Here is a 16,805-nt window from a genome sequence, read left to right on the forward strand (position 1 = left end):
GGCGCCAGTTTCTTACGTCACTTCCTCCGTGGGGGTCTCGGCGGGCCTCCTCTTCGTCCGTCGCTGATTGATGATGTACCGACAGCGTCCAGTAGTCTTGAGAAACTGGTGCTGAGACTGCAGGGGGGAAAATAGACAATGAGTGCAAAAGCGAGACACCGACCACCCCGTCCCCTCACTCCCTCACACCCTCAGGAGTGTCAAAATAAATGCCTTTTAGCCCGACGGCTGCCCTGAGAGACTTCGTCACACCTGCATGAGGTCACAAGCAGTCACTAGCGCACAGGCACAGAGCCCGGGAGAGGCGAGTTCTGAGTGAAAGGAAAGGGGCGGGGCCGAGGCCGAGAGGTTGGGCTGTATTCAGCTTGTTGTGGTCCCAGCGTAGCCTTCCTCTCGTCCGAAATGGCTGCTGTCCATTGTCTCTGCTGCGCGGGATTTCTCCAGGTGCTTCTATCTCCTTTTTATTCATTCAAGAAATACTGAGTGCCTGTTATGTGCCAGGCCACTGTGAGGGCGGCTAAATACATGGATGAATAAGATGTGGCCTGTGTTTTCACTGAGCTTATAGTCTGATGGGGACTGCACAGCAAAAGAGGCAATTCTGGTACGGTGGGATGCGGCGCTGTGAGGAGTCACTCAGGGTGCTGTAGGGCACGCAGAAAGATTTAGAACCTTACCAACCTCTGGGATGAAGTGGAAAGATTCCCTAAATGAAGTGAACCTGAATTCTGGGTGGCTCAGTCACTTAAGAGCCTGCCTTCGGCTCAGGTCATGATCCCAGGGTCCTGGGATGAGCTCCGCATCAGGCTCCCTGCTCAGCGGGGTGTCTGCTTCTCCCTCTCCCTCTGCCTACCCCTCCCCCCCGCTTGTGCGCTCGCTCGCTCTCTCTCTTTCTCAAATAAATAAAATCTTTTTTTAAAAAAAGAAAAAAGCTAAGGGGGAAGGGGGGAGTATACCTGACCCGGGTAAAGAGAAGTGAAGAGGCAGGAGGAACAGTATTTGCAAAAGCATGATGGAGAAACAGAATCCTTGAGTTTGGCTGAAATGTAGTTGGAGGGAGAGTGGGTAACAGGGGAGAAGGAAGAGTTAAGCAGGGGCCAGATCATATAGAACACCGAAAGCCATTTTAGCAGCCTGAGTCTTATTCGAACAGTGGCCAGCTTTTAAATAGGAAGATGACACAATTAGATTTTCATTTTCACACCATTCTTCTTTACTATGGAGAAAGGATTGGAGAAGACCAAGGCTGATGGCAAGGAGATCAGAGAGGCAACTACAGCAATAATGGTGACAAAAGCTGGTAGTGATCTAAACTGGAACTTGGCAGTGGGGATGGAGGGTAGTGGTCTGATTCAAAAATCAGTAAGACCTAGAGTTTGGTTGGATATAAGGGGTTGAAAGATAAATCAGAGTCAAAGATGAGCCACAGGTTTTGGCCTTGGGCAACTGAGTGGATGGTGATGTCTGTCCTTATAGCCCCAAGGTCAGTGTCCTCTTGGTGTACAGTGTGAGTGCTAGGCTTGTCAGACTTTGCAGGAATTACTCTTTAGTCATCATGCTATTTGTTGACATCAGTGCACACATCTCTCTTCACAAAGGCACATGGTATGAGGGCTACAGTATTGACTTTGTCCCTACCTGTGGAAAGGTGGCTCGGTGGGTGGTGACTCCCAAATCATGGCCTCCTGGCCATGGTGATCTGGGTGACCTACATTCTTTCTTTGGAGAACGGGAAGGCCAAGTTTGGTGATACCTCTTCCTTTAAAGAAAATGGAACAGCTGAATAATACTTTCTGTCACTTTCCTACAAATTCTTCAAACAACACAAGCCACTCAGCATCAAAATGCTCTTCTTCAGTGAAGGTATTGTCTTGCCTCCAAGCCAAGGGACCACGGTCATCTTTTGGCCTAAAATAAAAATGACTAGGCTTTTGAGTCCTTACAAAAAAATTGAAATTCAGACATTGGTCACCTGATACACATGCAAAGCACCATTGACTGGGAGAGCAGGCAGAGGGAGAGGGTATAATAATAAGACACAGGGCCTCTCCTAAAGGGATGTACACAGTTCAACATAGGAGATTCAACACATACTTGAAGAATTCTAATGTATGGTCGAAAGCTAAAGATACGAAGATACCATTCTGTGTGAGACAAAGGAGAGAGAAGTTAACTTGGAAGACATCATGGAAGAAGTGGCATTTGAGCTGAGACCAGAAGGAAGGAAACTATCATTTATTGAACCTTTGTTGTGTTATCTAGTTATCCAACTTTCACTTGTCCCTATTCTCTTTGGCTATAGTAATATCCTCAGTCCTTAAACTCTTACATCTCAAAATTTCCTGAACATTTAGCTAGTTTTCCATATAGTATTGGGGATACTGAAGGTTTTCCCGTCTTTGGGGGTTGGCATTTGATGTACCTAGCCATCTGCTACTTGTGATTGGCTAGGTCAAAGGATTCACGGACCAGGAGAGAAAGAAACGGAACCACAATTAAATTGGGAGGAAAGCCTAGATCCTTAGTAAGGTGTGCTTATGTTATACTTGGCCAGGAGGGAGAAAGGGATGAGTGCCTTTTCTGTTCCCTAGTTTATGCAACTAGCCTTTCTGTTCTCGCCTTTTCCCAGAGACAGCACCTTGCCTATTTCCTAGCTAATCCACACTATGGCAGCCTCATTAATGCAGATGGCCATGCTGAAGTGTGGACAGATTGGAACGATATGTCCAAGTTTTTCCAGTATGGATGGAGATGTACCACTAATGAGAATGCCTATTCAAACCGTACCCTGATGGGAAACTGGAACCAGGAAGGATATGACCTAAGGAATATCGTGCAGCCCAAACCCTTGCCTTCCCAGGTAATCTAACTTTCTCTTCTCTTTCCTTCCGTTAGCAAAAGAAATGCCAGTGGCCATTTTAGAAGTACGAATCTGATAACTTCCACGCTCACATCTCTGAGGCCTCTCGGTTCAGTGAGGTGGTTGGGAGTGGACAGCAGTCTTTAGGTGGAACGGCTGTCCTACTTTACTATCAAGTAGAATAGTAAAGTAGTAAAAGAATGGGAAGTACTCCTTTTCTCTTGCTTCTCTTTAGACTTTCTTCATCTACATAAATATATGTCTTCTGACTCAGGCTGCCTACCTAGACTTGTCATTTATCTGCATTTTGCCCTAAAGTGTCTCCTAAACAAACAAGTAAACAAAGGATATGAAAGTTAGTAGAATGTAGACTAACAACATATAGACCTCTAGTTAATCCAAAATATGACAGTCTGTCAAAATTCATTTCATTGTGTCCTTTATTTTCCAACATTAAGTGTAGACTCCTATATTTTTAACTGATTACTTTTTCTTTCCAGTTTGGACACTACTTTGAAACATCATATGATATGAGCTATAACAACAAAATGCCACTTTCAACTCATAGTAGGTGGACTATTCTTTTCGATCTTTATATTCTCAGGACCTAACTGATGTTAGGTCCAGACACTGATGTCTGGAACATAGAAGGAGCTCAAATAAAAGTAAATTGAATGAGTGAATAAGTGAATGAGTAAATGATTTTTCTCTTTTTTTTTAAAGATTTTGTTTATTTATTTGACAGAGAGAGAGAGAGCACAAGCACGAGCAGGGGGAGTGGCAGGCAGAGGGAGAGGGTGAAGCAGGCTCCCCATGGAGCAGGGAGCCCCATGCGGCACTTGATCCCAGGACCCTGGGACCATGACCTGCGCCGAAGGGAGACACTTAACTGACTGAGACACCTAGGCACCCCTGATTTTTCTCTTTTCTCAATTTTGACAGTACTCACTAGACTCAAAAATTTTCCCTCAGAAATAAGAACAAGACCGGTTACTAAGGCTCGTTGTTGTTGACTGATTCCACTTGCCTTTCCTTCTCTTTCTTCTCTCAGGGTTTAAGAGAGAGCCTCACTGGTTTCCAGGACATCAACCTGAGCTAGATCCTCCTCGATACAAATGCACAGAAAAGTCAACTTATATGACTAGCTACTCAGAGCCTCAAACTGGGCATCACCCTGCATGTATATGGAATCGTCCTAACTGCCCATTTCAGGGTCCAGGATTCTAAGAAAGAATAAGAATCTTCATTTTTCCAGAGTAAATTGTAGGAGGGAGCACATTCTAAGCACAACTAAGAATTTAGCTGACTGTAACACAGTTTCACTGTCTGAATAAAGAAAGCACAGAAAATATTCCCTACCCTTTTTTATTTGTTTTAACCAAGATTTAAATGTCAAATTTAAGTTAATTATATCTGCCCTTAGTTCTAAATTATGAGGTTGTAGTAGGAGGGGATTAAAAAGAATTATTTCAAATCAACAACTACTTTGCTCTTCCCCACTTTCCATCCATGGCAGAACTCCAAAATCCACCATGACTTAGGTTATGTTTGCCTAAGTGCTTCCTGCATGTGAACCTGGCAATCTCAGTCAGATATTGTAACTCTATTGTGACCTTAATGAACATGCCCTCTTAAGGACTAAAAAAAGAGAAAAATAAGTTTTTACAATTATTAGAGTGGATTTAAAACATACAGAATTAGAGTAGTATAATGAACTCCCATGTACCATTACCCACCTTCAACAATTTATGATCGATCTTAACTATCCCTATATACTTTCTCTATTTTTTTCATTAATTTTGGAGCAGATCTCAGAAATGATATCCTTTTGTCTATAAAGATTTCAGTATATATCTTAAAAAGATAAAGACTGTCGATTTTTTATTCCCCCACAAAGACCATCAAGGAAACCTGTTCATCAAACAAAGCTGAGTGATTAAACCTGTAGCAAGGAGGCACATCAACTTGATACGATCTTGGTGAGAATTCAGAAGGGGATGTTAGGGGCGCCTGGGTGTCTCAGTGGGTTAAGCGTCTGCCTTCGGCTCAGGTCATGATCCTGGAGTCCTGGGATTGAGCCCCACGACAAGCTCCCTGCTCAGCGAGGAGTCTACTTCTCCCTCTGCTCTTCCCCCTGCTCGTGCTCACTCTCTCACTCTCTCTCTCAAATGGAAAAATAAGATCTTTTTTTTAAAAGAAGGGCGGACGTGGGGCGCCTGGGTGGCTCAGTAGGTTAAGCGACTGCCTTCGGCTCAGGTCATGATCCTGGAGTCCCGGGATCGAGTCCCACATCGGGCTCCCTGCTCAGCGGGGAGTCTGCTCCTCCCTCTGACCCTCCTCCCTCTCGTGCTCTCTATTATCTCTCATTCTCTCTCTCTCTCAAATAAATAAATAAAGCCTTAAAAAAAAAAGGGCGGATGTTAGGGTATTTTTAGAGATTTGGGGTAAGGGCTTTTTTGTTTTAAGATGAGTCTTTCAAAGTGGGAAACTGGTAGGGATTGAGACAGAATTGGGAATAGTTTGGGGTTAGTGAACACAGGGAGGCAACAGTCTAAATTTTAACATGTTTAAACATCAATATTTTCCTTTTTTCTTTTCTCTCCCTCCTGTTTATTATGACAATATAATAGATGGGAGATGTCTCCCATATATTTTCTCCCAAACTTTCACTATTTTATGTTACATACACAGATATGGAATTTATGTTGTATATGATGTTAGGTAGTAACTGAGTTTCATTTTTTTCTATATGACTATCCAGTTTTTCTAGCATTAATTATTGAAAAGAATGTACTTTCTCCACTGCTCTTGAATACCATTTTTACTGTAAATCAACTGTCTGTGTTGATACTTAGGCCTGTTTCCGGGCTCTCTGAAACATTCCATCGGCCGAACTGTCATTACATATGCTATCTTAGCCACAATGCCTTAATTACCTCGCTATTATAATTATGATAATTTTGTAAATTTTAATATCTAATAAATGAAATACTTTTACATTGTTTTTCTTCAAGCAGTTGGTAGAAACCACGTTGAGTTGTTACATCAGCTTTCGAATTTGAGTAATTGGGACACCTGAGTGGCTCAGTCAGTTAAGCATCCAACTCTTGATTTGGGCTCAGGTCATGATCTCAGGGTTGTGAGATCAAGCGCCCCATCAGGCTCCTCTGCTTTAGATTCTCTCTCCCTCTGCCTCTCCCAATCACGTGCATGTTCTCTCTCTAAAATAAATAAATAAATATTTTTTAAAAAAGAGTTCAAGGGCGCCCGGGTGGCTCAGTTGGTCAAACAAGTGCCTTCGGCTCAGGTCATGATTCTGGAGTCTCGGGATCGAGTCCCACATCAGGCTCCCAGGGAGTCTGCTTCTCCCTCTGACCCTCCCCCATCTCATGCTCTCTCTCTCTCAAATAAATAAATAAAATCTTTAAAAAAACGAATTTGAGTTGTCTCCTACTAATTCTCGTAATTAGTATGTGCTCTTGAAATATGAATAATATTTTATAGGCACTTATTTTAAGTTTATATGTTATATATCCTATTTCCTGTGTGTCCAGGATATTTTTAAAATTGTAGTAAGATATATATAGCATAAACTTACCATGTTAATGATTTTTTTCAAGATTTATCTCTTTATTTTTAAGATTTTATTTATTTGAGAGAGAGAGGGGAGGGGAGGAGCAGAGGGAGAGGAGGCACAAGCAGACTCCACACTGAGCGTGAAGACCGACATGGGGCTCGATCCCACAACCCTGACATCACGACCTGGGCCAAAATCAAGAGTCAGTCGCCCAACCTGGGGCTTGAGCTTACAGCCGCGAGATCAAGAGTCACACGCTCTTACCGACTGAGCCAGCCAGGATCCCCCCATTTTAACTATTTTTAAGTGTACAATTCAGTGGCATTAAGTATATTCACAGAGTTGTGCAACTATTAGCACTATTTCCAGAACGTTTTCGTTATCCCAAACTGAAGTTCTGTACCAATTAAACACTGACTTCTCATTCCCCCCTTCTCCTAGCCCCTAGTAACCACTGTTCTTTCTGTCTCTATGAATTTGCCTATTCTAGGAAACTCATATAAGACGAATCATGTCATATTTGTTCTTTTGTGTCTGGTTTATTTTGTTTAGCATGTTTTCAAGGTTCATCCGTATTATAGGATACATTCCTTTTAAGACTGGAACACTACATCAAAAACTAATGATGTAATATATGGTGATTAACATAATAAAAAATTTTTTAAAAAGGCTGAATAATATTACATTATATATTTACTACATTTTGCTACTCCATTCATCTGTTAATGGATACTTGGGTTGTTTTCACCTTTTGTCTATTCTGAGTAGTCCTGTTACGAACATTGGTGTACAAGTATCTGTTTGAGTCCCCACTTCCAATTCTTTTGGGAATATACCCAGAAGTGGAATTGCTTGATCCATATGGTCATTCTGTGTTTAACAGTTTGGAAATGCTCAACTGGATGCACAAGGATTCTAACTTTTCCACATCCTTACAGACACTTATTTTGGTTTTGGTTTTTATAATAACTATCCTAGTGGGTATAGAATGGTATCCATTGTGGTTTAGATTTACACTTCCCTAATGGCTAGTGATATTGAGCATCTTTTCATGTGCTTTTTAGCTATTTGTATATCTTTGGAGAAACATTTATTCAAGTTCTTTGCCCATTTTTGAAATGAGTTGTTTGCCTTTTTGTTGTAGGAGTTCTTTATATATTCTGGATATTAATTCCTAGTCAGATACAGGATTTGCAAATATTTTCTCCCACTCTATGGATTGTACTTTCACTCTTTTAACAGTGCCCTTTGATGCACAAAAGTATTCAATTATGATGAAGTCCAGTTTATCCATTTTTTCTGTTGTTGCCTAAACTTTTGGTGTCATCCAAGAAATCCTTGCCAAAGTCAATATTATGAATTTTTTCCCATATGTTTTCTTCTAAGATTCTACAGTTTTTGCTCTTATAATTAAGACTTTGATCCTTTTTGAGTTAACTTTGTATATGGTGTAAAGTAGGGGTCCAGCTTCATTCTTTTGCATGTGGATACGCAGTTTTCTCAGGATCATTTGTTGAAAAGACTGTACTTTCTCTCATTGAATGGACTTGGTATCTTTGTCAAACACCATTTAACCATATACATGATGGTTTATTTCTGGCCCCTGTATTCTATTCCATTGGTCTGTATATCTGTTTTTATGCTGATACCCCGCTGTTTTTTTATTACTATAATTTGTTAATAAGTTTTGAAATTAGGATATATGAGTCTTCCAACTTTGTTCTTCTTTTTAAAGATGATTTTGGCTATTCAGGGTCCCTTGCGATTCCATATGAATTTTAGGGTGAATTTTTCTATTTCTGGAAAAGCATTGAAATTTTTATAGGGATTGAAGTGAATCTGTGGATTGCTTTAGGAAGTATTGATATCTTGACAATATTAAGTCTTCTAGTCCATGAATGTGTGATGTCTTTCTTTCCATTTATTTGTGTCTTTAATTTCTTTCAGCCATGTTTTATTGTTTTCAGTGTATAAGTCTTTTGCCTCCTTAGTTGAGTTTATTCCACACTACTTTTTTCAAGATTTCTTTATTTATTTGAGAGAGAGAGAGAGAGAGAGAGGAGAGCATGGGGGGGAGGGGCAGAGGGAGAAGCAGACTCCCTGCCGAGCAGGGAATCTGATGTGGGACTCGATCCTGGGACTCCAGGATCCTGACCTGAGCTGAAGGCAGTCGCTTAATCAACTGAGCCACCCAGGCGCCCTATTCCACGCTATTTTTTGATGCTTTTATAAATAGATTTGTTTTCTTAATTTCCTTTTGGGATTATTCTTTATTAGCATATAGAAATGTAGCTGATTTTGTGTGTTGGTTTTGAATCCTGCAACTTTGGTGTATTTCTTTATTAGCTCTAGAGAATTTTTTGTGAAATCTTTAGGGATCTCTACATGTAAGATCATGTCATCTGTAAACAGAGGTAATCTCATTTCTTCTCTTCCAATTTGGACGCTTTTATTTTTCTTGCCTAATTGCTCTGGCTAGAACTGCCAATAATATATTAAATAGAAGTGGTGAAAATGAACATTCTTGTCTTGATCCTGATCTTTAAGGAAAAGCTTTCAATCTTCACCTCCTAGTATGATGTCAGCTGTGAGTTTTTCATATATGGTCTTTATTTTGTTGCGGTAATTTCCTGCTATTTCTAGTTGAGTATATTTTATCATGAAAAGATACTGAGTTCTATCAAATGTTTTTTTCTGCATCATTTGAGATTATCATTTTTTCCCCTTCATTCTGTTAATATGGTGTATTACATGATTTTTTTTATGTTGAATCAACTTTGAATTCCAGGAATAAATCTCACTTGGTTGTAATGTATCCTCTTAATATGCTGCTGAATCAATTTGCTAATATGCTGTTGATTTTTGCATCAATATTCATAAAGGGTATTGGTTTGTAGTTTTCCTTTCTGGTAATATCTTTGTCTGGCTTTGGTATCAGGGCAATACTGGCCTCATAGAATGAATTAAGAAATTCATTTTCTTAAGGGGCACCTGGCTGGCTCAGTCGGGAGAGCATATGACTCTTGATCTTTGGACTGTGAGTTCAAGCCCCACATTGGGTGACTGACTCTTGATTTTTGGCTCGGGTCGTGATCTCTGGGTTGTGAGATCGAGCCCCACATTGGGCTCTGTGCTCAGTGTGGGGTCTGCTTAAGATTCTCTCTCCCTCTCCCCCTCCAGCTCACGCTCTCTCTCTCTCTCAAATAAATAAATAAATCTTTTAAAAAATAAAATAAAATTTGGTAAGTCTTGTTTCTGGCCTCATGTATGGTTTTTCTTGTTCCATGTGCACTGAAAACAAAATGTATTTTCCTTTGTTGTTAGCTGGAGTGTTCTGCCACCAGTTTGTAATTTGTCTCTAACTCCCCACTGTCAAACAAAGCTGCAGAGAACATCGTCATATATGGCTCTTTATAGAGACTGAATTGCTGGGTAATGAGGTAATGGTACATTTAAATTGGCTGTTGTTCTCAAGAATGGTTGTGCTGCCCACACATCCACCAGCAGTGCCTGAGGCTCCCATGTCGCCATATCCCTGCCATACTTAGCATTAACCAACTTTCTATTTTTTGCCAAGCTGATAGGTGTGTAAAGCAGTGGTTCTCAAATAGGAGCAATTTTGTCCTTCAGGAGACAATTGGCAATGTCTAGAGACATTTTTGATTGTTACAACTGATATGTCTACTGCATCCAGTGGGTAAAGGCCAGGAGTGCCACTAAACATCCTACAATGCACAGAAGAGCCCCCACAACAAAGAATTATCTGGCCCAAAATATCACTAATGCAATATCGAAAAAGCCTATTGTAAAATGACAGCTTGTTGTTACTTTGACTGGCATTTCACCGACTACGGATGATTTTCAGCCTTTCTTTGTATGCATGTTGGCTTTTTGGTTCCCACTTCTATAATTTTCATATGTACAGTCACTGTCCACATTTTTTTTATTGGAGCAGCTGTCCTTTTCCTGATTTGCAGGGTTCTTTGTATATTCCAGGTACTAATGCTATAAATCTCTTATAAATTTTAGAGATTACATATATATTCTTGTCCCTTTCTCTTGGCTTCTGTGGAGGATTAAAGAAGGCCACAAATTCTTTGACACCCCTCTTATCAAAAGGTGGAAGTCTATGCCCCTTCCTTTTAAATGTAGACAGACTCTGCAACTGCTTTGACCCCAAAAATATGGCAAAAGTAACACTGTACAGGTTCCTAGGCCCAGGCTTTAAGAAACTAGCAGATTTCACCTCCTGTCTTGTGGAATACTCCTTCCTGGAGCCCATAAGTCCAGCTACCTGATGGAAATACCCTATAGAAAGGCCCCACTCCGTACAAAGAGAGGGAGAGGGGCCCAGCTGAGCCCAGCCTTCCAACCATCTTCGCCAAAGCAGCAAGAATGAGGGTTAAGGGGCCCCTGGGTGGCTCAGATGGTTAAGCGTCTGCCTTTGGCTCAGCTCATGATCCCAGGGTCCTGGGATCAAGCCCCGCATCAGGCTCCCTGCTCAGCGGGTAGCCTGCTTCTCCTTCTCCTGCTCCTGCTTCCCCTGCTTGTGCTCTCTCACTCTCTCTGTCAAATAAATAACTAAAATCTTAAAAAAAAAAAAACTTAAAAAAAAAAAAGAATGAGGGTTAAGTCATCTTGAAGCCTGAAAACCACCAACTGACCCCACTCAATGTCATGAGAAGCTCAAAAATTTCCCGGCTGAGGGGCGCCTGGGTGGCTCAGTCATTAGGCGTCTGCCTTCGGCTCAGGTCATGATCCCAGGGTCCTGGGATCCAGCCCTGCATCGGGCTCCCTGCTCCGCAGGAAGCCTGCTTCTCCCTCTCCCACTCCCCCTGCTTGTGTTCCCTCTCACTTTGTCTCTCTCTCTGTCAAATAAATAAATAAAATCTTAAAAAAAAAAAAAAAGAATTGCCCGGCTGAGCCCTGTGCTATATAAGTAGTAAGGTCTAATAAAATGATTCTTAAGCTACTAAGTTTTGGGATAGTTTGATATGCAGGAATAGATCACCAGAACAATGTTCAAGATTGTATCCTATAAACTTGCTGAACTCTTTTATTGGTTCTAATAGTTTGTCTACTGATTCTGTTTGGGTTGTTTGGGCAGGTGATTATATCATTTGTATATATTGGTCAATATGCCCATTCTCCTGAATTTTATTTTTAGTCATTTAAATATTTTCATATTCATTTATCCATATTGTTATTTACTTTTTCTGCTTAAAAACAATTCTACCACTTCTATGCGTTAGTAACAAAGAGATTGCATCACCTGTGAACTTACTGTTCTCTCTTATCAAGGTATCTGTCTCCCATTTACTCTTTAATCTACCACTTCCCTGACACTGTATCTATGAAGGTGAAAGTTTTGCTATATCTACTGGACACTTCAGCTCATAGGTTATTTCACTTTTATATTCTGCATTTGATAATCCACCTGACTACTTACCTCTTTCTTCCCTTGGTTTCTGTGATGTCATGCTAAATATTTTTTCCTCCAATCTTTCTGAGACACTTCTTTGTCTCTTTTATGAGCTCATCTTTCTCTGCCCATCCCGTAAGTTTGCCTTTCCAGTGATTCTGTTTTCGGCCATCCCCCAGCTTCTTTTGGCTAATCCTAAATGGTAGTATCACTCTCACCTATGTCCTTCCATATTCTAAATTCCTACTTCCATACTAGATGTGTCTCCAGAGCTCTGGAGGTACATAACCAACTACTTATTGAGTATCCCCATTTGAATTCCCAAAGGGCCACAAACTCAACATACTTACAACTGTATTCATAACCTTCTGTCTCATATTATTTTCTCTCCTAAGGTACTCCATATCTAGGTGAATTCTGTAGCTCTCTTTTATGTATATTAACCACTTTTTCTTATTTTTAATATGATATATTATATAATAACTTCATACAGTTGTCAAGACCAGAAACCAAGGAATTATTTTGACTCTCCCTTTCTCATCCCCATTCAAGCATGCAGAGCCTTGTAAATTCTACCTCTATGTTATGTCTTGTTTATGTCCCCCATTTTTACATCTCTAGAGCCTTTTTATTTATTTATTTTTTTAAGATTTTATTTATTTATTTGATAGAGAGCGACACAGCGCAACAGGGAACACAAGCAGGGGGAGTGGAAGAGGGAGAAGCAGGCTTCCCACTGTGCGTGGAGCCCAATGCGGGGCTTGATCCCAGGACCCTGGGATCATGACCCAAGCCGAAGGTAGACACTTAACTGACTGAGACACCCGGGCGCCCTCTAGTGCCTTTTTAAAAAAAAAGATTTTATTTATTTATTTGAGAGAAGAGAGAAAGAGAGAGCAGGAGTGTGGGGGAGGATCAGAGAGAGAGGGAGAAGCAGACTCCCCGCTGAGCAGGGAGCCCAACTCAAGGCTCAATCCCAGGACCCTGGGATCATGACCTGAACCCAAGGCAGACGCTGAACCGACTGAGCTACCCAGACGCCCCTATTGCCTTTTCCACGTTCCAGTTTTCCATTTTTTCTCACCCAGTCTGCTGCAAGACCCTTTTGTTTGATATCTCTATTTTCTATTGCAGTCCCACATATCAATCACTGTATTACTCCCGGGGTAACCCTAAAAAGACAAAGTTGATCATGGCACTCACTTGGTTAAAACCCTTTATTGGCTTCTATTTCCCTCAAAATAAATTCCAAAGTCCTTAGGAGAATCCCTTTCCAACTCCCTTGCCTTGTCTCTCACACCCCCTCGCCCATACATCTAGTGCCCCAGCCAAATCTAAATACATCAGCACTTCAGGCACTTCATGCTGTTCATTCTTCCTAGATGCATTCCCCTTCTTCTTCACCTTGCTAAGTCATATAAACCAATGATACCATCAACTTGCTAGAGTTGGCCACTTTAGCAATTCAGTGACCCATCAAGGACCTGGAGTCCCACCATCCTTCTTGCTTATAAATGTCTTATAAATGAATAAGAATTCAGTTAGACACTCGCTAGGGTGTCTATAACCCAAAAGATAGATGATAATAATAAGTGTTGGTAAGAATATCAGGAAACTAGAACCCTCATACACTACTGGTGGGAATGTGAAATGGTGCAGCTGCTTTGGAAACAGTCTATATATTTTTTCATGTGTCTGTTGGCCATTTGTATGTCTTCTTTGGAGAAATGTCTGTTCATGTCTTCTGCCCATTTCTTGACTGGATTTTTTGTTTTTTGGGTACTGAGTTTGATAAGTTCTTTATAGATCTTGGATACTAGCCCTTTATCTGATAAGACATTTGCAAATATCTTCTCCGATTCTGAAGGTTGCCTTTTAGTTTTGTTGACTGTTTCCTTTGCTGTGCAGAAGCTTTTTATCTTGATGAAGTCCCAGTAGTTCATTTTTTGCTTTTGTTTCCCTTGCCTTTGGAGACATGTCTAGCAAGAAGTTGCTGTGGCCAAGGTCGAAGAGGTTGCTGCCTGTGTTCTCCTCTAGGATTTTGATGGATTCCTGTCTCACATTCAGGTCTTTCATCCATCTTGTGTATGGTGAAAGAGAATGGTCCAGTTTCATTCTTGTGCATGTGGCTGTCCAATTTTCCCAACACCATTTGTTGAAGACACTGTCTTTTTTCCAATGGATATTCTTTCCCGCTTTGTCTGAAATTGATTGACCATAGACTCGAGAGTCCATTTCTGGGTTCTCTATTCTGTTCCGTTGATCTATGTGTCTGTTTTTTTGTCAATACCATACTGTCTTGGTGACTACAGCTTTGTAATATAGCTTGAAGTCCAGAACTGTGATGCCTCCTGCTTTGGTTTTCTTTTTCAACATTACTTTGGCTATTCGGGGTCTTTTCTGATTCCATACAAATTTTAGGATTGTTTCTTCCAGCTCTGTGAAAAATGCTGGTGGTAGTTTGATAGGGATTGTATTGACTGTGTAAACTGCTTTCAGTAGCATGGACGTTTCAACAGTATTTGTTCTTCCAATCCATATGTATGGAATGTTTTTCCATTTCTTTGAGTCTTCCTCGATTTCTTTCGTAAGTGTCCTAGAGTTTTCAGAGTACAGATCTTTTACCTCTTTGGTTAGGTTTATTCCTAGGTATCCTATGGTTTTTGGTGCAGTTGTAAATGGGATCGATTCCTTGATTTCTCTTTCTGTTGCTTCATTGTTAGTGTATAGAAACACAACAGACTTCTGTGTGTTGATTTTATATCCTGCAACTTTCCTCAATTCCTTTATCAGTTCTGGCAATATTTTGGTGGAGTCTTTGGGGTTTCTTTACATAGAGTATAAATACACAGAGTATTTATGAAGAGTGAAAGTTTGACTTCTTTGCCAATTTGGATGCCTTTTCTTTCTTTGTGTTGTCTGACTGCTGAGTACTTTCAGTAGTATATTGAACAACAGTGGTGAGAGTGGACATCCCTGTCGTGTTCTTGGCCTTAGGGAAAAAGCTCTCAGTTTTTCCCTGTTGAGGATGATATTCCCTATGGGCCTCTTTTAGAATTATTCTATTAAAAAAATTGATAGTTAAAAAAATTAAAACATTTAGCACAGTGCCTACCACATAGTAAATGCTCAATAAATGTTAGCTAATATTAAAAAAACAAAATAAATGATAGTTAGAATTGCCTCAACAAACTCGTAGCATAATTCAGATACAAGGAATGAAGTAGAATTATGGATGAGCTAGCTATAAAGCTGAAAAAAATCCTTAAATATACTGGACTAGAAAAGTCCTACACTAATAACAATGAACAGCCATAGCAAAAGATGTGATCTGGAAAAGAGTAACAATAAAGAAGTAGTCTAACTTGAGTTCAGTAAAAATACACCAAAAAGTGACCCTGCACATTCTGAACAAATTTTTCAAAAACATAAATATCGAGATCTAATAGTCAAAGTATGATTTATTTAAGACCAAGTCATTAAGATTATATCTGCTTGAGAAATCTGGTAATTCACTAAAACGATTAAAGTTGACACATGGTATTCAGGATATTCTTCAGATTTTTACACTATTTAATTCAGCCTCTGTCAGTTAAGATTTTTTTTTAATATTTTATTTATTTATTTATTTGAGAGAGAGAATGAGATAGAGAGAGCATGAGAGGGGGGAGGGTTAGAGGGAGAAGTAGACTCCCCGCTCAGCAGGGAGCCCGATGCGGGATTCGATCCCGGGACTCCAGGATCATGACCTGAGCCGAAGGCAGTCGCTTAACCAACTGAGCCACCCAGGCACCCCAGTTAAGATTTTTTTGTATGCCGGTAACATAAAACCTTTGTCAAAATATATTAAACAAAAACAAGACATAAGACATTCTGAAGTAATAAAGGTCTAGAGTTCACCAATTTAGCAATTCAGTGACCCATCAAGGACCTGGAGTCCCACCATCCTTCTTGCTTAACCATCCTCAGCATATCATGGATGGTGCCTCATGGTTTCAAGATGGCTACAGCAGTCTGTCACATCCTCATGTTCCAACATCTGGAGGAAGAAAAAAAAAATCTCTCTTTCTCACCTTTCCTCTCTCTCTCTCTCTTTTGATGAATCTTTTTTAGAAACCAAAAACCAGGGTGCCTGGGTGGCTCAGTCAATTAAGCTTGATTTCGGCTCAGGTCATGATCTCAGGGTCGTGAGATCAAGACCTGCGTTGGGCTCTGCTCTCAGCAGGGTGTCTGCTTGAGATTCTCTCTCTCTGCATCTCCCTCTGCCCCTCCCCATACCCCACCCCACACACACTCACACTCTCTCTTTTTTTCAAATAAATAAATCCTAAAAAAACACCAACCAATAAAAACTAATAACCTTTTCTAGAAGCATCTTCAGCAAACTTTCCTCCTGTCTCAGTAGCCACAGTTGGGTCATGGCCCTTTCAAGACTAATCATTACAGAGAGAAGGGAATTTCCATGATTGGTTTGGACTAATCAAGATAGATCACCTGTGGCTTGGATTCACTTTCCTGAGGAACATGGTTAGGAAGAATATGGAGATACCTAAACCAATCTGGGGATCTGTTGGCAAGACTGAAGGTGTAAATAGGTTGGTTAGGCAGCCAAGAGTATCTGCTACACAGCCACAAAAATTAGCTGTTAAGTTTAGAGAAATCTGACTTCTATCTAGATTACAGCATTTGTGGCTATTAGGAAAAAAATCTTTTTTTTTTTTTTTTTAGGAGAAAACGTTTTGAACCTCTATAGATTTGCAATTTATTTTGTCCTAGCTCCACACCCCTACATCGTGAAAAATTTCGGCAACTGTTTTGTGTAGAATATTTTTTTTTAAGTAGGCTCCATGCCCAGCGTGGAGCCCAACATGGGGCTCCCAACTCGTGAGATCAAGACCTGAGCTGAGGTCAAGAGTCAGACGCTTGGGGGGGCGCCTGGGTGGCTC

General features: G+C 40.5%; 1 protein-coding gene across 3 annotated transcripts; it reads left to right on the plus strand.

Annotated features, from left to right (window-relative positions):
- Window positions 1-115: 115 nt before the first annotated feature.
- On the plus strand, window positions 116-4,968 carry C11H11orf1 (chromosome 11 C11orf1 homolog). Of its 3 annotated transcripts, none has more exons than XM_027580670.2 (4): window positions 125-444; window positions 2,630-2,860; window positions 3,361-3,427; window positions 3,912-4,211. In XM_027580670.2, the coding sequence occupies exons 1-4, from the start codon at window positions 403-405 to the stop codon at window positions 4,085-4,087; spliced, it is 516 nt and encodes a 171-aa protein (XP_027436471.2). In that variant the 5' UTR covers window positions 125-402; the 3' UTR covers window positions 4,088-4,211. The 3 variants fall into 3 exon arrangements, with proteins under 3 accessions (XP_027436473.2, XP_027436471.2, XP_027436470.2); XM_027580669.2 differs by lacking the exon at window positions 125-444 and adding an exon at window positions 1,647-1,863; XM_027580672.2 differs by lacking the exon at window positions 3,361-3,427 and having other exon boundaries at window positions 116-444; window positions 3,912-4,968.
- The last annotated feature ends 11,837 nt before the right edge of the window (window positions 4,969-16,805 follow it).

The sequence above is a fragment of the Zalophus californianus genome, chromosome 11 (genome assembly GCF_009762305.2).
Source record: "Zalophus californianus isolate mZalCal1 chromosome 11, mZalCal1.pri.v2, whole genome shotgun sequence".
In the NCBI taxonomy this organism is placed as follows: Eukaryota; Metazoa; Chordata; class Mammalia; order Carnivora; family Otariidae; genus Zalophus; species Zalophus californianus.

Coding starts and splice junctions, on each gene's coding strand:
- C11H11orf1 (XM_027580669.2), top strand. CDS start 1,771: ATGGAACAGCTGAATAATACTTTCTGTCACTTTCCTACAAATTCTTCA. Junction 1,864..2,629: donor AATGCTCTTCTTCAGTGAAG/GTATTGTCTTGC, acceptor GCCTTTTCCCAG/AGACAGCACCTTGCCTATTT. Junction 3,428..3,911: donor AATGCCACTTTCAACTCATA/GTAGGTGGACTA, acceptor TTCTTCTCTCAG/GGTTTAAGAGAGAGCCTCAC.